The sequence below is a fragment of the Polypterus senegalus genome, chromosome 7, assembly GCF_016835505.1.
Source record: "Polypterus senegalus isolate Bchr_013 chromosome 7, ASM1683550v1, whole genome shotgun sequence".
Taxonomy (NCBI): domain Eukaryota; kingdom Metazoa; phylum Chordata; class Cladistia; order Polypteriformes; family Polypteridae; genus Polypterus; species Polypterus senegalus.
In genome coordinates this window covers 16469097-16493725 of record NC_053160.1, presented here as the reverse complement: position 1 = coordinate 16493725, position 24629 = coordinate 16469097, and the positions used below count along the sequence as shown (strand labels likewise).

At 38.0% G+C, this 24629-nt stretch overlaps 1 protein-coding gene across 2 annotated transcripts in view; it reads left to right on the top strand.

The window, feature by feature from the left end:
- dennd4c (DENN/MADD domain containing 4C) overlaps positions 1 to 24629 on the top strand; it is a 222091-nt gene that overhangs the window by 56437 nt on the left and 141025 nt on the right. For both annotated transcript variants that reach the window (XM_039758252.1, XM_039758251.1), the window contains exons 2-3: positions 9604 to 9919; positions 21342 to 21594. In XM_039758252.1, the coding sequence (XP_039614186.1) occupies positions 9615 to 9919; positions 21342 to 21594 (558 nt within the window). In that variant the 5' untranslated portion in view covers positions 9604 to 9614. The remainder of the gene's footprint in view (positions 1 to 9603; positions 9920 to 21341; positions 21595 to 24629) is intronic.

Below are 24629 nucleotides of genomic sequence, written 5' to 3'. Positions count from 1 at the left end.
ATGCCATGGCACTGGGGATATCAAGTCAAAGTTTGAGGAGGATTGTGCATGTCGATTTTAAAACTGCATCCTTACAAAATGATGTTGGCTCAAGAATTAAGTGAGTGCAGAGCAATAAGTGCATAAATTCTTAAACAGGTTCCCACTGCAGCTGTTCTTCTGAGTAGTGATAAGGCTCACTTCCATATCAGTGGAGCCGTAAACGAGCAGAATTATCTCTACTGAGCTGAATATAATCCTTATGAACTCCATGAATGACCGCTCCATTCTCCTTGCGTAACTGTTTGGTGTGCAGTTGCCAAGTTTGGTGTGATCGGCCCGTATACTTTTATGAGGAAGGTGGTGCAACACTAACTGTGAACTCTGACCGGTGCATTGAAATGTTGTAGCCCTTTCTTCGCCCCAAACTGGACGATGTGGATACAGAACATGTGTGGTTTCAACAAGACGGGGCACCAGCTCACACAGCACAACGTTTGCTCGGAGTGCTGAGGGAAATGTTCCCTTGATCTCTTTAAGGGGAGACATGGGGTGGCCAGTACGGTCACCAGATTTGGGGATACCTAAAGGAAAAGGTTTTCAAACATCGTCCTTGATCTCTTGAGGATTTGGAGAAAAGGATCAGATAGGAAATAGATGGCATTCCATCTGAGATGATCCAGAGAGTAATGGAGAACTTCCGGGAACGTCTTCAGCAATGTATTGCCAATGACGGCCGCCATTTGTCTGATAAGATTTTTCAAAACCCATTAAAGCAAAACTGTTTTTTATGTACTTTTCAGAAATATATAAATTTTTTTTAGATAGCTTTGTTCATTTGTATGCCCCTTCAAAATGTGGAGATCTTTATGCCCCCACCCTGTATAAGTATTTAAATAACACTTTAGATATCAGAATAGGAAATGATTTGAAAAGCCCATACCCTAATTTTTATGAAGATCTTTTATGACCACACAGTCAGGACCTCAATTTTACATCCCATCTGAAGGACAGTGCCCATTTTTTTTTTTTTTTTTTTTTAAAGCACATTGTTCCCATCACTGCACTAGATCATTGGGATCTACAGTTGGAACACAGAGTAAATGCCCTTCCTCTTCTAGCAGCAACCCAGACTTTTTCCGGTTGGTCTCCAATCTAAGAACTGGCTGGGCCAAACATGCTTAGCTTCAGATGAATTACCTGTTGCGAAGTGATTGCAGTATGGAAAATGTGCAGTACTGTAAATGTAAAGTAACATAATTTGATTCAGTGTTGGTGGTCAAAGGAACCATGATTTTTAAATTAGATTAATCTTCCCCTACCCTTTTAAATACATCTTTTCAGATAAACATTTTAAAATGGGCCAAAAACTAATATAGCAATACAGAGAATCTGTTCTGCACAGTTAAATATTTTATTTGTCTTCCTTATTGGGCTGACATCTCTATTTTGGTTGCAGTACATGTTTAAAATTCATGTCAACAAAAATTCAACTAAAAGCCTATTTCAAAAAACACGTATGTTAAAGTTGCTGCAAAATGTGATGGTCTGATCAGCAGACTAGCAAGCAGTATTATTTAACATCTTAGATTTGTGGCTGTTGTATATCAAATCAGCACCTATTTATTTATTCAGGTATGGCTGACAGAAACGTTCTAATGAAAACATTAAGAATGCGGTTATCTCTGTGATTTGCTTTCTCAATAACAGCAAATGCCATGTTTTGTCCAGATTTTTCTGCACAGCAGCAGCTGTATACTGCTCAAACACTTGTGGTAAAATCAAGTCATGTGAATGCATGATTTGTTTTCTGGTAGCAAATCTTGGTGACAAATAGTAGTTTAACATGAAGTTTCAAAATTGGTACTTTATTGGGAAAAAGTGTAACCTTCCCCATGCTTGGTAACATTTTCCACCTAGTTTATTCTTACATTGTAAGATTGGAGGCTACACTGAATTTTGCATACATTACTTTTTGATTTTACTCTTTTTGAAGTAAACTTGATGTTTTGTTGATCCTAACTCATGTCACAAAAAAGAAATCTGACTTGTACACAAAAATCTTTTGGAAGCTATTTTACGTGCTCTTTTGTATTTAGCGTACACTTTTTTGTTTATAAAAAACCTTTTGCAAACTACAGATGCTTCTTTGTTGTTTCCATCAAAGCATTGTACGTTATTTCTGGGTTACGGGAGGCTGGAGTCTATTCTGGCTACCTTGCACTTATCCTGAATGCATTGCTTGAAGCTGATGTCTCATTTAATTTTAACAAGCAATGTTGGTTAGAACAGAACTGAATTCAGTATTGTTAAGAGTCAGATATTGTATAAATTCCATATTCCATGATGGAAACCAGAATGAACTATTAACATGAAATCAATCTGTGTTCTCTGCATCACAGGATCCATGTGGTGTGACTTTTCTTTAACTTCCTTTTAGAATTGGGGCTTCAGCAGTTTTTATCAGTTTAACTTACTTTCCAGTAAGTAATATTTTTGAAAGAAGTACCTTAAAGAGTGTTAAAATCTCTGTTGAGACCTCAGGGTAAAATTTTTAACTGATTTGTACCATAATGGAGAGCAGGTATATTGAATCATTACAATGTGAACATGTTGCAGGTGTTAGGTTGTTTTTAGTGTAACTTAAATAATGAGTGCATATTTGTTCACTCAGTGCTGACACAGCAATGTGTACATAATTCCTTTCCTCTTACATTGATACAGAGATTTTGGTGAGGCCAGCAGGGAGGCGTTTGCCCTGTGATGTTAAAGTAGATCTCAGTGCCCCAATGCAGTGACTGGAACACTGTGTTGTAAAAATGGTGCATGAGATCGAGGTCCTAACTCTCTGTGGTTATTAAAGATCCCTGGTTGTCTTTCGTTAAAGAGTAGGGTGTATTCCAATGTCTGGGCTAAGTTGCCCACCACTGCATAGTTATTTTGGCCCCCTAATCTTCCCCTGCCTCTTATTGAATAACTATCTCTCATCCCTTCACCACCTAACAGCTAATGTGTGGTGAGCGTACTGATGCAAAATGGCCGCCATCGCATCATCCAGGTGGATGCTGTCTCCCCAACTCACCATGTAAATGACTTTGTGTAGTGAGAAAAGCGCTATATAAATGTAAAGAATTATTATTAAAGAAATTTGTTAAGACTTCAGTTTTTGTTCAGATTGCTCTGTATGGATTTTAAAGTTTCTAAATTTTACCTTAAAAAGAATTGTCAAATTTGCAAGCTCACCATTCTTAGAACAGATTCAATTGTTCCTTGAAAGTGGTTGCTTGAACTTGGAAATTTTGTGCGTGTTCCATTATTTACTAGTCCGATAGCCTCTTGGTGGCCCGATGCAAATGAGTCAAATGTTGGAGAGTGCACACACACCTGCGCAAACTACTCATACAGCAGACCTCAGCTGCTGCTTTAGGTAAGTACAAAGAAAGTCTCTGGAAATAAGTGGAAGGGAAATCAATTATGTAAGCATATATACGACTGAATTGATTGAGTAATATTATCTGCAGATTATTATTGTAAAGAACTGACATTTTCAACCTGCAGCTAAATGATATTTGAAGTAATTAATAACAGGGAAAGGTGCAGCTGCCCTAACTGATTTAAACATAGGATGGGCTTAAAAATGGACGCTAGCATCAGGAGGTTGGAGACTACAGTGACATAAGCCCCTGATCTTTCAGTCTCCCATATACACAGACAATCGCGTCAGGACCCTGATCATCTTGTACTTCGTGTATCATTCGTATCCCTGTTAAACAATAAATCAGTTCCTTTCTCAGTTCTTATTTATTTATATAATTCTTACAAATTACTGTGTTTTAAATAATATGGATAGCTAAATTTGGAACTTATTTCAGTTCCTTTTCTCCTTTCATAGAATAATAGATTCTGATTTTATGTTAGCATTGGTAATTTTGTATTAATAAATGTTTTTCAACTGTTCATTATTGGATACTATTCTATTGGGTATACTTTAAAAATGTTGTTTAAGAAAATTTAACAATTACACAGAAACCCTCCACCACTAATGTCATTTTCACATCATTTGAATTGCAGTCTGCTATGTATGAAAGTCACTGAGCCACCATAAGCATCTTTGTGCTCCTTTTTAAATCCATTGAAAAGTTCTGTTAAAAAGTTCATATTTAATGTCTGCTTAACACATGGAATGCATTGGTTGAAGCCGATGTCTGATATAATTTTAACAAGCAATTACTTCTGAATATGACCAATTTGTTATAAAACTATTTAACAAACAAAAATGTAATAACTGATTCTTGGATGAAGTAAATAAAAAATGTGAAATGCTCCAACTTTCATATCGGTTAACTTAGGCACAGTAAGTACTTGAATGTTGTGCTATATGTACATTGTCATTTTTTGTTTCCTTATGCAGTTAACATAGCTCAAGCAGCAGAAGAAGTGAGTTGGTGGTACAACTAGGTGAATTGTATTGGGGATTAATTTTATCATTGGGATCTGTTGGACGAGTAAAAGAGGGAAATGCATAAAATAGGTTACTTCAGCTTATATAACATTCAAATAATTAGATTAAGTTGCACGGAATTAGTTTCTGTTTTTCGATAGAAAAGCTTACAAATTTGGCCATAATTTTTAATAGGAGAATTTGAAATTTCAAATATGTGTACAACATGCTTTAGTCAAGATGTCTCAACAAGAATTGAGCCATCCCAAAAAAATTCTTTGAAGAATAATTAAGCCAAATTTCAACAAAACTGGACCACTGGGAGCTGATTTGTTTCATACAGACACATGGACAAGCAGGGTTGTCATTGTAGGCGCTTTTCATATTACAATATGAACGCATCTAAAAAACAAACCTGTCCCATTAAAAAATGTAATGCTTAATAAGAATAACACTTTGGATGGTACAGCAGCGTTTTAAATTAGTCTTTGTCTCTTTTGAAATTTAAAGATCATCAGTTTAAGTTCCTTTGGGCTGGGTAGCTGTGTTACACTTAGTTACTTCTCTTTTTTTTGCCCTATAAATAGATTAATAATACAGTACTATGCAAATATATAAAACAGTAATGATGCTGAAATTTTTCCCGGTATACTGATTTACACTATTCACGAGAAGTGCTTGCCTTTGCATTAATTAATTTCCCTTTATAATTTGTAGGGTAGAGTGGCTAGAGTTTTCTGACCTGATAGTTGAAGCTTTTAAAGTTCTGTTTTAAGCTTTTCATGCAGTATGTTGAGTTAGTGCTCAAAGGTTTTTCCTTTTGCTCACGAGAAGAAATTGCATTCTCTCATAAAACAATTTAAAACTAGCAAATGGAAGTTTCTTACTGTTATCCATTTATTTTACAGTGCCACCAAGGTTTTGATCCTTCTGCTGCCAAAACATTGTTTAAAAATAGAAACACCTCTTCCCATTGAAGAAAAAAAAGTTTATTGCAATCTTAGTGTGAATTTCTTTGTCCATTGTGAGGTACAAAGCTATGTGAGCAATATGCTGTAGAATTTCCATTCATTTGATAGAATGTGACAGCCTTTTGCAATGATAAGTGCTAAGGATAGTACAAATCCACTTTGAGAATAAAGTAATACTTCAAAATGCCTTTAGACCTCCCCAAATGCATCTTGCCTACCCTTATGATGTCATTAATGACCTTTCAGTGCCATACAATATTGTGGACTACATTTAATGTCTTCCTAACTAGCCATACTATCGTATATCCGTCCAGCCAACTATGGTCAACATTGCTTATCCAGTTCAGGGACATGGGTTGCTGGTGTCTGTCCTAACAACTTTAAATGAATGTTGGGAATCTATACTAATAAAAGGCAAAGGACGGACTGACTGACTGACTGACTCATTCACTCACTTATCACTAATTCTCCAACTTCCTGTGTAGGTGGAAGGCTGAAATTTGGCAGGCTCATTCCTTACAGCTTACTCACAAAAGTTAGGCATGTTTCATTTCGAAATTCTACGCGTAACGGTCATATCTGGAACCAACTTTCGTCCATATACTGTAATAGTCTGCAGCTCTGACGCTGTGTGAGGCGGAGTTGCGTCATCACGCCTCCCACATAATTGAGTGCCTGCCCATATAAGGTAAATATTCACGGGTGAAGGACTGTGCTTAGCATATTCATAAGTGCAGCTACTGCGGAAACCCTCCCTCAGCGAAAGTGCAAGAGAAACTTTTAAGTTCCGGGTCTGAGCTAAAATTAAATAAAGCCATGGACATCGCAAGATCGCACAAGATGTTCGCAAGATACAAGTTTAATGAGAAGATGCAGGTCAGGGTATAAAGCTATGCTAAAGACCTGGCGAAGTCATGCCTTATCTGCTGGCCTAAAAAAATATCTGAATCACAAACTGAAGTTAGTTATATTTTGTCCATGAATACTTAATTCCAAATAGTCTGTCCGCTTCCTTTCATAGCTTTTCCGATGGTTGTGCTGCCTCCAGACATGTATTTTCGTATTAAAACATTTAACCAATTACATTTCAGCTATCATTTGTTGCCAGGCAGAGAGGCCTTCACAATCCGTTGTGCAGGCCCTCTAACACAGAATAAATGTCGCTTCACTAAACTGTTGCTTCAACCAATCAGATTTTGAGTTGGTGTCAGTAGGGCCCTCTAGCAGGCGTACGGCAAAGTCACCGTATTCAGACCCATTGATTGGATAGAAGCCGATATGAGGAACTCTACGAGGCCACTGAACGCACCGCAGGCGCGCACTACCGCCAACTCCATGGCAGGATTCTGGACAATATTATTTGCCAGACACAGACCAGATTTCAAGACCACGAAAAACTGATGTTTGTCACACTCCTCGACCCCCAGAAGTTTCGGGAATACAAGAAAAATTTTCCGCATGCAGCCTTCTCCAGTTTAACACAAGAGCCACGGAGCAGTTTTTGATCTGTCTTGGCTAAAAACAAAACTGACTGTAATGTATGCCATGGATGATTTTGCAGGAAAATCTCCCACTGATCTCCTTGACTTTCTTCATCAGAAAAATCTGAATGAGAGTATGGGGCAGCTGTTTACATTGGTATATTTGGCGGTGACCATTTCCATGCACACTGCTTCTGTTAAGCGGACATTTTCAGCCCTAAAGCAAATTAAAACTTATGACAGAAATACGACAGGGCAGGTTCGACTTTCAGCATTAGCTTCGATGGCGATAGAAAGGGACTTTTTGATGGAACTGAAGCACATCACCTCACTTCTAAACCTAGCTTCCACTACCCTTTCCCATAACCTCATGCTGTGGCTCATCAATTGCATCCCCCTGTAGTTACTACAGCTCTGCATTTCCCCCTTATTCTTAAATATCTGCACAGTACACATCCTCTGGCATCCTCTTACTTTCCAAGATTCCATTAAACAATCTGGTTAAAAACTCCACTGTAATCTCTCCTAAACACCTTCATGCTTCCATCAACAGCCTTTCCATTCTTCATCCTCTTCATAGCTGTCCTTATTTCCTCCTTGCTAATCCATTGCACTTGCTGATTTACTATCTCCGCATCATCCCATCTTCTCTGTCTGTCATTCTCTTCATTCATCAACCTCTCAAAGTACTCTGCTCTTGTGAGCATGTTTCCATCATTATCCTTTATCACCCTAACCTGTTGCTCATCTTTTCCAGCTTAGTTCCACTGTCTAGCCAATCAGTACAGATCTTTTTCTTTCTCCTTAGTGTCCAGCCTCTCATACAACTCATCATATGCCTTACCTTTAGCCTTTGTCATCTCTCTCTTCACCTTGCGTCTTATCTTACCAGGTATCTGGTAACTTTTCACTGCCACCTGTTTTGCTTCCTCCCTGAACTTCACCCTACTGTCCAGCTCCAGTCACCACTCTCTCTCCCTCACTCTCTCCAGAAATCTTTCTAATTCATCACAAACTCAACTTGTGGGGCATATGCACTAACAACATTCATCATCACACCTTCAATTTACAGCTTCATAATCAACACTCTTTTCACCTCCAAAACACTGTTGACGTACTGTTCCTTCCTGCTGTTCCCTACCCCATTTCTCCTCCCATCCACACCATGGTTGAACAGTTTGAACCCACCTCCGATGCACTTGGCCTTACTCACCTTTCATCTGGTCTCTTGCGCACACAATATATCAACCTTCCTTCATTCCTTCATATCGGCTAACTCTCCTTTTACCAGTCATACTACCAACATTCAAAGTTACTAACCTTCCTACTCTCCTCCTGCCTCTAGATATGCCTTCCCCCTTTTCTTCTCCTTCGGCCAACAGTAGCCCAATTTCCCACGGCTAACAGTACTGGTGGTCATTGTTAACTTGGGCCTTGACCAATCCGGCATGGAAATCTGTATTGTTGTCCTCATATTAATCTGGCAAAATTTTACACTGGATGACCTTCCTGACATAACCCTACCCCCATTTATAGGGGCTTAGGACCACTACAAAGAAACACACTGGTTTGTGGGACCCCAGTGGCTTAGTTTAATAGCAAGCTTATATTTACTATAACTATTCTGTTATTTGTACCAAGTCACATCTTTTTGTCTTGCCTATTTTCTTTACTAAGCATGGTAGATTTTACTATTGTTATTAAATACAGATGAAGAAATTACAGTTGATGATGTGTAAAACAGCTCTACCTTTTATCATTGTGCCATTTTGCCTAAACATTCTTTCCCACTAAAACTACAAAACTTATTACCCCTTTGGCTTGTGGAGACTGGCACGGCCACAGACAGGTAGACACGTTGGTTCCACCACATGCATGTTTATTATACATTCTACTATTTACGAGTTCATAAAGTGCACCACAAACCCCACAAGTCCCCAGTGTCCTGGCCTCTTCACTATGCCTTACTTTCTTCAGGGCACCTCCTTGCCTCGTCCACCAAGCTCTGTCCTTCTCCTCACCCGACTCCAGTCATCGTATGAAGGGAGGCGCCCCCTTTTATACACACCCGGATGTGCTCCAGGTGCTTCCCGGCAATCTCCCACTAACATGCCCCAGTGTGGCGGAAGTGCTGGCTGTGTACCCAGAAGCATTTGGTGTCCCCAGTCTTCCCCCCAGTGTGGAAGTGCCGAGGTTGCCCCCACGGTCTGGGAAAGGTGTAAGCCCTCCTCCTGTCTTCCTAGGCATCCCGGCCGGGTCACCACCCCAGCCATCTCCGACAGGCTGTAAATAAATTACAGCAATAAGAGTTTACTGTATGGGGTGATTAAATCAGTAATTGTGCAGTATATCTATACCAAACTGGGGGATATATTTTGGTACTTCAATGGTTTAGGAAATTGTACATCAAACAGTTGATGCTGCAGTAACAAGCTTTGAAGCTTACACCTTCATTATGCTTTTATGAACAAGTTTTATTTTCCTCAAACAAAGCCCACAAATAAGTGAACTGAAACAGCAAGATAGTTGAAGCAGTGTTAGTGGAAGTGGCAGGTCATGTAAAATGAATTTGAATCGTATCGCTGCTTCTTGAACCTGTATTCTTTAATGCTAGCCTATCTGCTGAAAGAAGTAGTTAAGAAATGCAAATAAATATGAAATGTTTTCTTTTTTTTGTTCTGATGACTCTTGCTCAGATTTGATTTTTTTTTTTTTTTTTAATAATGTTTAGGTCAACCAGCCATGATAGAAGACAAAGCCCCCCGAGTCACAGACTATTTTGTTGTGGCTGGACTCACGGACACATCTACTCCCCTAGACCAGGAAATCAGCCTCACCGAAACAAAGTCTACTGGTCCCAAAGCACCTATTACAGATCTAGCAGTTATCATCAAATCTGCAGGTGAAACCGTCCCAGAAGGATTTACTTGTATTGAAACAACTTACACAGGACAGCAAGCAAACCTGAACCATGGCAGTCTCAAGAGCCCAGAAATATATCTTTGTTACAGGAGGGGACGGGAAAAGCCGCCACTGATTGACATTGGGTAAGTAATTACTAATTTAGTTTAATTTTAAGTTCTTCAAGCAGCAGCACTCCCCACATTATTCACTTTGTCCAAAAACCCCAATAACTGTTTCAAATTATATACCAAAGACTACCAATGTGGTGATGCAAATACTGATGAAATGTGCTCAATCTGGTTTTTTTGTCAAGATTCTTTAAGTTGTCTTTGATTTTAACTTTTCACTATATTGCATTAATACAGAAGATTCAATTCATGCTGTTTCTTAAATAAAAAATTAAGTCTTAGTATTAATATGTGATTTTAAAATGCCCCTTTAATTGTATAATGACATGCCCTGGCCTGACTTGCAAGGAAAAACTGCTTTCGCTCAAACATCCTCACATTTCTTTACTGCACCCAGAAATTACACTTTCTCTTTGTACCTTGTTAAGGTTAAAGAATTTGCTGCTTACACAGTCAATAATGAAAATCTGAGTTGAGAGCCTCTGTGGAAATTGGTGCTCTTGATAAGATAAAGCTTTGTGTTTCCATTGCTTCTGGCAATTTACCTTCTGTTTAGGAATGAACTGGCCTAGCATTAGTATGTAATGTAAGGATAATAAGGGGTCTAAAATTGATCTCCAGAAACACAAATGTAATAACTTATGTTCCTGAAATACAGTCACTAGGACTTGCAAAGAATTTACTCCATTATATACAAGTGAAAATAATGATGCACCAAAGTGAAAGTTCTTGAGTGATACTGAAGCTGATTTTTCAGAAACGTTTATAGAGAGAGAAACATACATAGATATAGAAAGTTTGAAAGTGTCTTCAATAACTAAAGCAGAAGAGTAATTGAAAATCACTTAGCCAGAAAACCTTGTCATTTTTACTGAATCCAAAAAAAATATTGACTATGCTGTTTTTTTTGGATATTTTGCACCAAATATTTTTAGTGGTTGACTCTGCTGTCTAAGGCCATGTCCACACTGTTACATTTTCATTTAAAAACACAGACATTAGTCTCAGTCCACAATACCCCAGCATTTTTAACCCCTAATAAATGGAGAATTTTGAAAGCACTCTCCATAGCTGTATATTTCTGAAAATGCCATCTCAGGATTGCAGTGTTGATAGGTGAAAATGGAGAGGTTTGAATATGCAGACTCTAATCGCTCTCTTAATTGGTTTGTTCTTATTACCTGAAGACTAACTGATTGGAAGCTGATGGAGAGTGCACGGTAAAATGTTAGTGTACTTGCACTGACGTGACTCTAAGTCAGTAGTCTCAGTCACTTTGCTCGATTTTACTCAAGTGTTACTCTAAATAACAATTCCACTTCATTGTCAGTCCAAACAAAGCAAATGTTTGCTTTTGTTTTTCGTATTTATCATTGATGTTCTCCTTGTCCTCCATTCTAGACGTTAACTTGTGGCTTGCATTTACACACTTCCTCTTCCTTTTTCTACCAATACATGCATGTGTAGTGTAGTTTAGGCAAACGTCAGCTCCATAAGCGTTTACCTGTAGATAAATTCTTAAATGATGTGAAAACCCTAGTGTGCATGAAAATTAAAAATGCTGTTTTTAATAAAAACACACAGTAGTGTGGAAGTAGCCTAAATTGATTTAACCTCCTTAGTCTTTCTCAAATAAACGTAATAAGTTTGTATTTTTGGCTTAAAAAAGTGGCATTTTTATTATCATGTACTGTAAAACATGCAAAACACTAAAAGTACAAAGTCAGAAGTGTAAAAAGTGTATTCGACGTAGTTGTCTTCTTTCGGCTGCTCCAGTTAGGGGTTGACACAGCAGATCATCTTTTTCCCCATATCTTCTTGTCCTTTGCATCTTGCTCTATTAAACATGCCACCTGCATGTCCTCTTTCCAGCATATCCATAAACCTAATAATAATACAAATAATAATGAATAATAATTATAATATGAACACACTGAACATGTTCGAGTGACATGAGCATCACTTTTTAGTTTCACTGATCATTTCAATTTCACTGCCTGAAGTCACCTTGGCATCATTGCTGTTGAGTGGTGTTTCTTACAAGACTCCTTTATGAGGCTAGGAGAAGACATGTCTACACCATTGCCTGGATAATGCTCGGGTCTGATGCTTACCCTAGACATGCCGTTGCTCGAGTAATGCTCAGCACTAATGCTGTTGGCACTTTTACAGCCCGAGTAATCCTTATGTCTTATGTAAGTCACTTCTGTACTGTTGACATTCAGGTCTAATACTAAGTAGGTTAATGAAAATGAAGTAATCTGTAGTACCAAACTTAGTGCTGAGGTCTCCGGATTGATATGTCGTTTGTATCATCCTTAAGTTGTAAGATACCTACTACTTTGTTTAGATCTAAAAACCTGACTGGTATATTTCAAGAATAGAATTTTTATTCAAGCAATCATTTAACTGTGAAAAATATACCAGCATTTTCTAGAACTTTGTTTAAAAATGTAGTTTAGTGTGAAGTCTATATTATTGGACAAAAGTGAGCAGTTAGTTATTTTTCTTAACCAGACGTTTGACTCTGGTAGGTTTTTAAGGAATCTTGAAAAAAGGCCAGAATCTATTATCTAGTACGCTGATTAGCAATATGTCAGCACTGATACATTCACTGCTTGTTTATTTTAATTAGTGTTTATTGTAAATCAATTATCTTACATCAAGAAGCCTCACAAACCCCAAAAACTATTAAATCTTCAGTTTTAAGTCACATACCAAATGTGCCATGTGATCTGTCTCTATAACAAGACCTCTGTTATTTAGCATAGTCCCTATCTCCCTGGCAGTAGATTATACCATAGTTCAGATGGCTTTTGTTTGAAAGCAATCTTTGATAAATGTATCTTACACTAAAAAGCTTTATATTACAGGCAAAAATAATGAAAGTACTGATTTAGAATGTCATATTACACTTGTCTGTTTTCAGCTTTTTCACGAGGGAATCTGTGTTGTGACATGGGCCCATCACTGAATTGTAATATGTCTATTCTTGTTTTACTTTATTATAAATGAGTTGTCATGTAAATACTGATAATCAGAATTTTTGAATGTTATATTGCACATTCTAGTAAGAATTGGTTGGTACCCCAAAACTAAAAGCAGGGGCAGAATGTTAGGTAAAGTTAAAAGCCTTCCTGTTAAGTCCTTTTTTAAATGGATGAATGGAGTCAGCTGAACTCATTAATTTAGAGAGTTCAATTAAAAGATAATTGGGTTAAGGTGAATAACCCAAGTAGGCCAGAAACCTGATTCCTCAACAATCCGTATTTACAAAATGCTCCAGCGTCATTAATCTGTGCAAAAAAAAGTTAAAGATCATCATTGGCCACCGCGAATCAGAAAATAAGCATGAAGCCTGTGATAATTTTCTTATGTTTTTGAGATTTGTTTAGTCTAATTGACACTTTATGAGTATTTATAGGTTTCCGTTACCAGGTTTCATGCAACAAACTCTTTTCTGCTTTGCTGTATGATTTAGCTCTCAAAAGACCAGAATTTGTTGTTCTTGCCTTACAATCTGTGCTGCTGGAATAGTAATTCAGGTATTTTTACTTCAGTAAGATAAGTGTTGCATTAAGTTACTCATTGCTTTAAAAAGCAATCGGACTATGTAACGCACATTACTTTTAACCTGTAATCCTACTGCTCTTGAGATTGTGTTGATGAGTTTAGCAGTGCAAGTTCAGCTCATCAACACAGCTTTAGTAATTTATGAAATACTGAGACGCATTATTTCTTCCCAAGGCTGAAATAATCTGTTTACACAAATATTTGCCTGTGGAAATGTATTTTGTGGATGCTTCTACCTATGGCTGTTTAAACTGTTGGCAAAAAAAATACATTCTTAGGCTGACAGAGTTCAACAGGCATGCACAGACTACAAAATAACAATAATGACATAAATAAGGGTTTTCATGGCCACATAATCAATTTATTTGCAGAGAAATCTACCTCTGATAATCTGGTTTCTCAGAGGCCAGTGACCCAATTTCTCTATTCAGAATAAAGGTTTAAATGGCCTTTTAGAAATCCGGTTTCTGTAGATAATCAGGTTATTGAAGCGCATGTAAACACGCCAGTTGAAAAGACAACTCTAATAACCAATTATCAAGTAAACATAACTAATTAAAGGAAATGCTGAAAATGGGGCTTTGCAGTCCTCTGCGATTAATAAATAGTAAATTAAAAATTGGTCACTTCAAGTAGTAAAAACCATAGGCAACACTAGTAATGTCTTGGTTGAATTTTTAATTCAATCTTAATAAAAAAGGATATCAGTGTTTTATCAACAACATGAAAATGTCTGGGTGTGTCGTGTCCAAACTTTTGGCTGGTAGTGTACAATGGCAGGTTCAAGAGATTCTAGAAGGATGTTTGTTGATGCTCTTGGCTTCTGTTTTGCCTTCTTCATAATCGCATGCATCTGTCTTGCATTCAATATTTACAGAACACACACTCTATTATAGAGTGTGACAACAGTGCAAAATTTCCTTTTTGTGCACATTTTCTCTTGATAAACACCCAGGCCCTTCAAAATGCTTTTTGTAGACTTTCCTAGCTTGATATGTTTGAAAAATTCTTTTTCTAACAGTCTCTGCTTTTTTTGTTCACGTGAACAGGTCTTTGAGGAAAAACTGACTCTGTCAATATCCAAAGATTGCATCTTAATGATAGGATAGAGCACCTCAAAGCCACACAGTAAATTTCATGTCTCTATTTAGAACACCTGACTGCCATTACATTTTTGAGAGTCAGGAAGTACATATACTTTTTCCAACCTGGACTTTGAATGTCCAAATGATGTATTTAATATTAATAAGAAGAATCACAATTGTTTATATTTGTTTTAGCAGATTATTTTCTATTATTTCAACTTACAGTGGCTGAGATCAGACAAGATCAGACCATCCTCTTTAATAAAACCCCTGTGTGCGTCCAGGTGTCCGTGTGTGTGTGTCTCCTGGTGAAGTGCACATGTACGGGCCGTGCCGTGCATTGTGCCGTGCCCCGCCAGTGTGCACGGCACCTAGAACGCACACACACTGGAAGCTGGGCACACAGTGAATGGCCTTGCCACGGCTGCGCATGATAAGAAATAAAGGACAACATTGCTGGGGAGAGTGCTGATTGGGTAGTCGCGGCTGCGCACATAAAATCCATTGCTGGGGAGACGCCACACATACAATAATAAGATGCACGCCAGCACAGATTAAAATACTTGCTGGGGAACTAAACAGTACTTGCAGGGGAGTTGCCACGGGCACGATTATCAGTTACACGCCACACATTAAATCAGTTGCTGGGGACACTCTGCTGATTGCCCAATGTTTTGACAGAAAATTAAAGTCACATTACGGACAACAAAGCCAGTATTACTGTCAGAGAAAATTACAGACATTTTATGGAAATACAAACCAGTATTACTGCGAGAGAAAATTAAAGACACACAATTCAGTGACGCATATTACAGCCACATACAAGCCATTACTATAAGAGAAAATATCACGGACATATCTACTAACAACATGCCACCCAAAATAAAAAGCACACGTCAAGTAGGACAAAAGACACGGACAATCAAATCATATATAAGCAACATCTCCTGGAAGAACGGTCAGCTCAACAAGTAAACATCAACAAAAGAAAGGCTGAAAGACATAGAAAAATCCGATCAAATCGATTAAAGAAAATGACCGTCAGAAAAACACTAAAAGAGACTCAGAAGAGCAAACCTTGGAAAAAGTTGGCATTTACTTGCCAGAACCAGTATTCAGCCACGGTCAGTTATATATTGCATTGTCAAGAGTTAGAAGTTTTCCAGATGTTGTTGTCAAGGTTGTAGATGGTCCTGAACAAGGCAAACTGTTGCCAGACTCAGACAGAATATTTACAAGAAATGTTGTCTGTAATGAAATTTTATAGAAACATTTCTTGAGGTAAAAATATAGAAAATTTTTCCTAAATATCTTCTTCAGATATTGTGTATTACAGATTGTTACAAAGTTTTACACTAAGACAATATTAATTATACTTACTGTGTTGTCATATAATGCTTCTATTTTATTTTTATTATTATTTTACTTTAGGCTTCTTGCAAAAATATTTTTGACAAAAAAAATTAAGACAAGAAACAGAATGAGGTCAAGGTCCCTTGCCATTTAATATAGACTGTTCCTACTAATGTTTATGAACTACTGTTCTAGCGTCCGTTATTGTAATGGGCTTAATGTCTAGCGTATTATAATTATTTAGTAATTCATCCAAGAATCCAGTTAGCTAAAAACATGTTAAAAATTTGTTGTGATAGATCACACACTTAAAAATTTGTGGATGAACAAGGCATTACTTTTGGGGTACGATAAATTGCTAACGCAGGGACATTCAAAACTCCTTTAATACAGCAGGGTATTCAGAAGAAGCTAGATTGCCAAGATTATTGTGTTAACACATTTAAATTGAGAAAATTTTTGACAAGCCATCTTTAAAGTTAAAATTTGTAGGGACTGTCTCAGTGAGCTTCATTACTACTTAGCCATGTTTCATTCAAAATTAAAAGTCTATTTTCCTGACAGATCATTTATATTTGGTGAAGCTTTTTTAAGTGTTTCAGGTTGACACTGCTACTGTGAGAATTCCAGAAAGCTAAAGATATTCAATTATTTATCCCAAAATGTTTTTAGCACACCTGTAATTAGTTGTAATTAATCAATGTAGCGCTTCTATTTAAACCTACTGAGTTTCACATTTTAATTTTTTCTTGTGGCTGTCATTATAGATGCAATTGGGTACAGTGCATTCGGAAAGTATTCAGAGCATCACTTTTTCCACATTTTATGTTACAGCCTTATTCCAAAATGGATTAAATTCATTTTTTTCCTCAGAATTCTACACACAACACCCCATAATGACAACGTGCAAAAAGTTTACTTGAGGTTTTTGCAAATTTATTAAAAATAAAAAACTGAGAAATCACATGTACATAAGTATTCACAGCCTTTGCTCAATACTTTGTCAATTCACCTTTGGCAGCAATTACAGCCTCAAGTCTTTTTGAATATGATGCCACAAGCTTGGCACACCTATCCTTGGCCAGTTTTGCCCATTCCTCTTTGCAGCATCTCTCAAGCTCCATCAGGTTGGATGGGAAGCGTCGGTGCACAGCCATTTTAAGATCTCTCCAGAGATGTTTAATCGGATTCAAGTCTGGGCTCTGGCTGGGCCACTCAAGGACATTCACAGTGTTGTCCTGAAGCCACTCCTTTGACATCTTGGCTGTGTGCTTAGGGTCGTTGTCCTGCTGAAAGATGAACCATCGCCCCAGTCTGAGGTCAAGTGCACTGTGGAGCAGGTTTTCATCCAGGATGTCTTTGTACATTGCTGCAGTCATCTTTCTCTTTATCCTGACTAGTGTCCCAGTTCCTGCCGCTGAAAAACATCCCCACAGCATGATGCTGCCACCACCATGCTTCACTGTAGGGATGGTATTGGCCTGGTGATGAGCGGTGCCTGGTTTCCTCCAAACGTGACGCCTGGCATTGAACTAAAGAGTTCAATCTTTGTCTCATCAGACCAGAGAATTTTGTTTCTCATGGTCTGAGAGTCCTTCAGATGCCTTTTGGCAAACTCCAGGCAGGCTGCTATGTGCCTTTTACTAAGGAGTGGCTTCCATCTGGCCACTCTACCATACAGGCCTGATTGGTGGATTGCTGCAGAGATGGTTGTCTTTCTGGAAGGTTCTCCTCTCTCCACAGAGGACCCTCTGGAGCTCTGACAGTGTGACCATCGGGTTCTTGGTCACCTCTCTGACTGAGGCCCTTTTCCCCTGATCACTCAGTTTAGCTGGCCGGCCAGCTCTAGGAAGAGTCCTGGTGGTTTTGAACTTCTTCCACTTACGGATGATGGAGGCCACTGTGCTCATTGAGACCTTCAAAGCAGCAGAAATTTTTCTGTAACCTTCCCCAGATTTGTGCCTCAAGACAATCCTGTCTCGGAGGTCTACAGACAATTCCTTTGACTTCATGCTTGGTTTGTGCTCTGACATGAACTGTCAACTGTGGGACCTTAAATAGACAGGTGTGTGACAGGTGTCCAAATCATGTCCAATCAACTGAATTGACCACAGGTGGACTCCAATTAAGCTGCAGAAACATCTCAAGGATGATCAGGGGAAACAGGATGCACCTGAGCTCAATTTGGAGCTTCATGGCAAAGGTTGTGAATACTTATGTACATGTGCTTTCTCAATTTTTTTTATTTTTAATAAATTTGCAAAAATCTCAAGTAAACTTTTTTCACGTTGTCATTATGGGGTGTTGTGTGTAAAATTCTGAGGAAAAAAATTAATTTAATCCATTTTGGAATAAGGCTATAACATAACAAAATGTGGAAAAGGTGATGCACTGTGAATACTTTCCGGATGCACTGTAGTTATAAACCGTTTATTATCTTGTTGGTATTTTCTGGCATGGTTGTGAAACCTTTCATAATTGGGAGTAAGCCAACCATCTGAAGTAGTGGGATCATTCCCATAACAGTATATACATGTTAAAATGCCATAAAACAGAATTAATTAAAATAATGAATGTAAACAAATTTTGACAATATAAAATCTAGTCAACATTATAATTGAAATATTTCCAGTTGATGATGTAGAATAGGAAAACAAATACTCAAGTTAACAAAACACCTGGAGAAAATGAGCCTTAGTGTTCATGGTTGGTTATGTTAGACAGTCACCATTTTAGTGAACCTGAGCCAGTTGGCAATCCTCGCCTTCGTGGGCAATCTGCAATATTATAAACAAATGTTGCAAAGTGTAAGATGAAGTAGATTATATACAATTGATTTCCATATACTTCAGGGGTAGTTATTTAATTACAGCTTTCGTGTTAGTAAATATCCCCTTTCTAACAAGATATGAAGATTATATATCTTTTAGGGAATACAGTATACACATCTGGCAGGTGTTGCACATGGCCGGAAACGCCCATTTTTTGTAACCAATGTATCAATGTAACAACAAACAAACTTGCAACTTGTTTGCAAAGAGTATGAGGTACTTACAGCATGGTTTTGGACAAGCCATGAAACTGCATTAGGTCTTTGGAGCAGGAGAAGAAATATAACAATCAGAGTAGGATGAAAAGGTTCCTGATAGAACAGAGGACCTGATACTCATTTTATTTTCCTGCCAAATCTCAGGTGCTAATTTTCTTTGAATTATGCTTTAAAGTTGCTCAACAGAAGAATTAAAAAAGGGGGTGGGGGGTAAGTCTTCAAAGAATTTAATTCATAGCTGTTCAGTAGTTACTGGAGTAGGAGGAGAGCCTATTCACATAGTTCATACTGAATCAAATCTTTTTTTCATTATTGTTTTTATTTGCCACACGCAAGTTATTCATATAGTACAATATGTAGTAAAATGCTTAATTGTTCATCTCAAATGACTGTGCTATTAAGAAGAATATAAAACAACAATTACAATAATGCATGACTTTATAAATATCAAAAAAATCATTAATAGAATTTTAAATTTGTGATAAATGATAAACAATAACTAAATAAATAACTTAAATCTAACTTAATTTAAGAGAGATAACAATAGGGCATTTCAGATCTAGATACTTTCCTTATTTGCCATTTGGATGGACTGTGGACAAAAGCTCCAGACAGCGGTGGTATTTCCCCACATTTAAAGATGGCTGGTGTCCTTGATAATTTTCTTCACCCTGGTCTGACTTTGTATTATGTAGAAGTACCATGTGATGCCTTTAGCTGACTGTAACACTCTCTGTAGAGCCATGCAGTCCTGCTGTGTGATGCTCCCAAACCATGCAGTAATATTTAATTTTAATAATATTTTCAGCGGTGGATGTGTAGAAGCTATTTAGTAATTGGGAGGGCAGGCTGAAATCCCTGAGGTGGTAAAAACATTGGTGTACCTTCTTTACCAAGATGTGGGTGTGTTTAGACCAGGTTAGGTTCTCTATGATGTGGATACCAAGGTATCTGAAACTGTCTACCCTGTCCATCTGAGTGCTGTTAATTGTGAGGAGGTGGTAGTGCCCTTGCCATTTTCTCCCGAGGTACACAGTCTGCTCATTTGTCTTGCGGACTGTCAGGAGTAAATTGTTGTAGGGCTACCTGCTAGAGACAGAAGGATCATACCTGTTCCATAATAGATTCATTTGCTCAATATTATTAGAATGGGTTGAAGGCAGGGCAGTGTTATCTTCACATCTTTCTGTCTATCCCCTATAGCCTGTGCACAGAAACAATTCCTTTCAACAATTTCCACACTGTAGTGACTTCATTATATCCTAGCACGTTTTTTGCGGGGTTCTCCAGTTACAGGGCTTGGTTTTCTTCAAGTGCATCCCCTTTCTTATCGGCATAAGTCCAGTGAATGACAGCTAATTTCAACAACTTTATTTGTAAAATAAATAAATAAATAAAACCCAATGTTTGAGTCACAATCATGACAGGTTTGGCATAAATATCTTGTATATAGGGCTCTTGTGTTACCTTTATCCAAAAAGATTGATTGTAGTACTTTTAGTGATGGTGGTAACATTAGTTGCTTGTTGGTATTCTTGTACAAGCACACATAAAGAAAAGCTCAAAACAATAATAAAGTGACACATTTATCTTAATTAATTACTTGATGAAAAATGTCTCTAAAAAGCATTGTTCGATATTAGACATGAATGACCTGATAAACAAGCAACTAATGAACTTAAATGTGATGATGCTTAGGGCTGATAGCACAGTGGTGCAACAGTTCATGGAACTATATTAAGAATCAAGTGTCCTGGGTTTGAAGCCTGCACTTGTTTATTTTATGACTGAAGTTTGTATGATGTCATTGTATTCGCTCCATAGGTTTGCATGTTAGGTTAATTTATGATTCTAAATGGGCTCATATGCGAGTGTGGATACGACCTTGAATTAAGCAGGTTTGAGAATGTTCTGTTCCTTTAGAGGTCAGCAGTAAGTCTCCTACTGTACATGTTTAAGATGCTGGTGGGAATGGGTTTTATTGTTATTTTTATTATTTTACAGCTTTTATGGGAAAATGAGTTTTGTATTCATTATCCACAATTTAACTCGAGGGGTGGGGTTAATAGGAAGCAAAGGCAGTTTCCTTAAAAATATGCTATTGTATAACCAGGAAACCATAGATACCAAGCAAGAGATTTTTTCCCCCTTTTATAATGGCAGCAAGTTAAAATCATTATTGAAGCCCTTTTCACCACTGAGCAAAATCAAAAATACCAAAAAAGATTTAAATAACATGAAAATCGGTACAATGACAGGAAACATATCCATGTTTCTGCTTGTTGGACTACAATATAAACAAAATGCATTAGAGTTTGCTTCATTGTGAGGTTTTACACAGGTGCTATGTAAACTTGCGTCTTTTTGTTCCTTGCAGAGTTTTGTATGATGATAAAGAAAGGCTGATTGCAGGCTGTGAAGTGATCCAGGCCACACCTTATGGACGCTGTGCCAATGTTAATAACAGCTCGGCCAATTCTCAGAGGATTTTTATCACATATCGTCGAGCTTCTGTTGAAAGGGCGCAAAATTCCTTGGCAGTAACAGATATCTGTGTTATTATTGCAAGCAAAGGAGAGACTCCACCTCACACATTCTGCAAAATTGATAAGAATTTGAACTGTGGCATGGTAAGAGGCTTTCTTTCTTTCTTTTTTTTTTTAATATGTGTTTAGATTTCTTAAAACAAAAGAACCATTTGATCTTTTGAGTCTGTTTATTAACATGTTGGGAGTATTCAAATGGCAAGTGCATTACTTACATTTATTTAGCTGATGCTTTTTTCCAAAAGTTATTTAAAACCCATAATAGTATGATAATGCTATAATCAATGTGTTTTTTTTTTATTTTATTTTTTAGCAAAATGCTTATTTGAATCTACTGTATTCAAAGCACATGCCTTATATACATGTGATGTGGAGTGGATATGATTTTGAAAGCTTTGCTCTTATTTTATATTGTACCTACTAGTGTTGTTCATTCTAGTGGCCTCTATTTCCTTAATACAATGACTAAAAACGTTTCACTACTCTCCCTTACAAGTTTTTACATTTAATTGTTATACAACATTGACTCATAGTTCACAGATCAGTTGAATGACTTCTTTACTTCTTTTGAGCCTTAAGGCTCAGATTTCATTGAGTGTCACAATGTTTCCAGTCCACTGGCAAACAGCCATGCTGCAGGTGACAGAGGCTGATGTGAGAAAACCCTTTAAACTGATTAAACACTGCATGGCCAACAGCCCAGACACCATCCTGTCCTGTGACCTGAAGGCATGCGCCACCTAGTTGTCATGGTTGTTTACGGACATCTTCAGCTTGTCCATGCCTTTGTGTACAGTGCCGCAGTGTTTCAAGAAAACCACAATTTTGTCTTTGCCCAAAGAAATTTATTTTTTCTTCATAAATAACTTTCGACCCCTGTGGAGAAAATGGTTATGAAATGCATTAACCACAATATTCCTACTGCTCTGGATCTGCTATAGTTTGCATACCAGTGTAACACGGATGTGAATAATGCCATCTCCCTCACCCAGCACAGTGCACGGGGGCATTTGAAAAGGAAAAACACCTATGTCAGAATGTTGTTCACTGACTGTAGTGCTGCCTTCAGCACCATTGTGCCCTCCAGGCTGGTGTTGAAGCTCAGAGACCTTGGTCTGAGCTGTTCCATCTGTGGCTGGGTGTTTTTACTTCCTGACAAATAAACCCCCAGTCAGTGAGGACTGGCAAAAACAAGTTCTCCATGCTGTTCACCAGCATTGGGTTTCCACAGTGCTGCTGCCTCAGCTGACTGTTGTACAATCTGTTAAACAGTGACTGTGTAGCAAAGCTTGAGGGCAACAGCATCATCAAGTTCGCAGACCGCACTGTGAATGGACTCATCAGTAACAAGGAAAAGGCTGCCTACAGGAGGGAGGTAAAAGACTTGACTGTATATGGTGCCATAAGTACAACTTCTTCCTGAATGTTGACAAAACAAGAACGAACAAATGCAATCCTGCTCTAGCCCACATCCACGGCTTCCCTGTCTAGATAGTTAGCAGCTATAGGTTCCTGGGTGTCCAGAACACTGACTGCCTTTTGTGATCTGTCAGTACCACCTCCATCCTTAAAACAGCTCAACAGAGGCTGGTTTTCCTGAGGAAGCTAAAGAGCTTTAGGGTAGGAACAAAAAAGCTGCTGAAAGTACAGTGGGGTGCAAAAGTTTGGGCACCCTTGCTTAAAATGTCTGTTACTGTGAATAGTTAAATGAGTAGAAGATTAACTGATCTTGAAAATGCATAAAGTTAAATGACATTTTATTCAGCATTTTATACAAGATTAGTGTATTGCTTTAGTTTTGTACAATTGTACAGTGAGAAAGGGAAAGGAGTACCAAGCAAACGTTTGGGCACCCCAAGATATTTGAGGTCTCAGATACTTTTACCAAGGTTTCATACCATAATTATCTCATTAGGGCTATGGCTTGTTCAATCACCATTAGGAAACCCCAGGTGATGCAAATTTCAAAGCTGTATAAATTCTGTGACTCGTCAAACCTTGTCCTAACAATCAGCAGCCATGGGCTCCTCTAAGCAGCTGCCTGGTACTCTGAAAAATGAAATTGATGCTTGCAAAGCAGCAGAAGGCTATAAGAAGATAGCAAAACGTTTTCAGGTAGCCGTTTCCACGTAATGTTATTAAGAAGTGGCAGTTAACAGTAATAATGGAGGGCAGGTTTAAGTCTAGAAGACCAAGAAAACTTTCTGAAAAGAACTGCTCATTGGAAAAGACCTTCAGGATCATTTAGCAAACTCAGGAGTGGTGGTGCACTGTTATACTGTGCAGTGACACCTGAACAAATATGATCTTCATGGTAGATTCAACAGAAGCAAACCTTTCCTAGCCACAAATTTCAGCACCTGAAGTTTGCAAATGAACGTCTAAGCAAGCCTCATGCCTTTTGGAAACCAGTCATCTGGGGCCTCATGTGTAAACGGTGCGTATGCACAAAAAGTTAAGTAAGAACGTTTCCACGTTCAAATCGCGATGTATAAAACCTAAACTTGGTGTAAAGCCACGCACATTTCCATGGTAGCTCATACCCTGTCATATGCAAATTCTCTGCTCGGTTTTGCATACTGGTGGTACCCAGTGTCAAAGCAGTGCTACTGTTCCTGTGTGATTGTCCTTTTTTTTTTTTTTAGATCCACATACTTGATGTGGCTTTATAAATACCACGTATTGTTTATTAGTTTAATGCATCTGATTCTAATTAACCTGTAGCAATATAATGGTCCACAGAATGGTCAAACTATTCCAAATACCATAACTGCTTTAGCGTTGTTACTCTCACTGCACCTTCTTCTTCTTTCAGCTGCTCCCATTAGGGGTTGCCACATCGGATCATCTTTTTCCGTATTACTCTCACTGAACCACTTGGAGTATTTATATCACTGTATCCGAGTGGGGAATCACAGCTGTACAGCAGCTGATCGGAAAAAGAATTATCGGTATACAGCACCAAGTACACGCTGCCTCAGCCATGCTGTCTATTGAACTGCTCTCATATGACAAACGCTTCAGAGCCTTTCCTGTACTGACCTCGCAGTTCAGAAACAGTTTCATCCCAAAATCTGTAAACGTACTCAATCAGTCCATCAAGTGCTCCTTGTAGAACT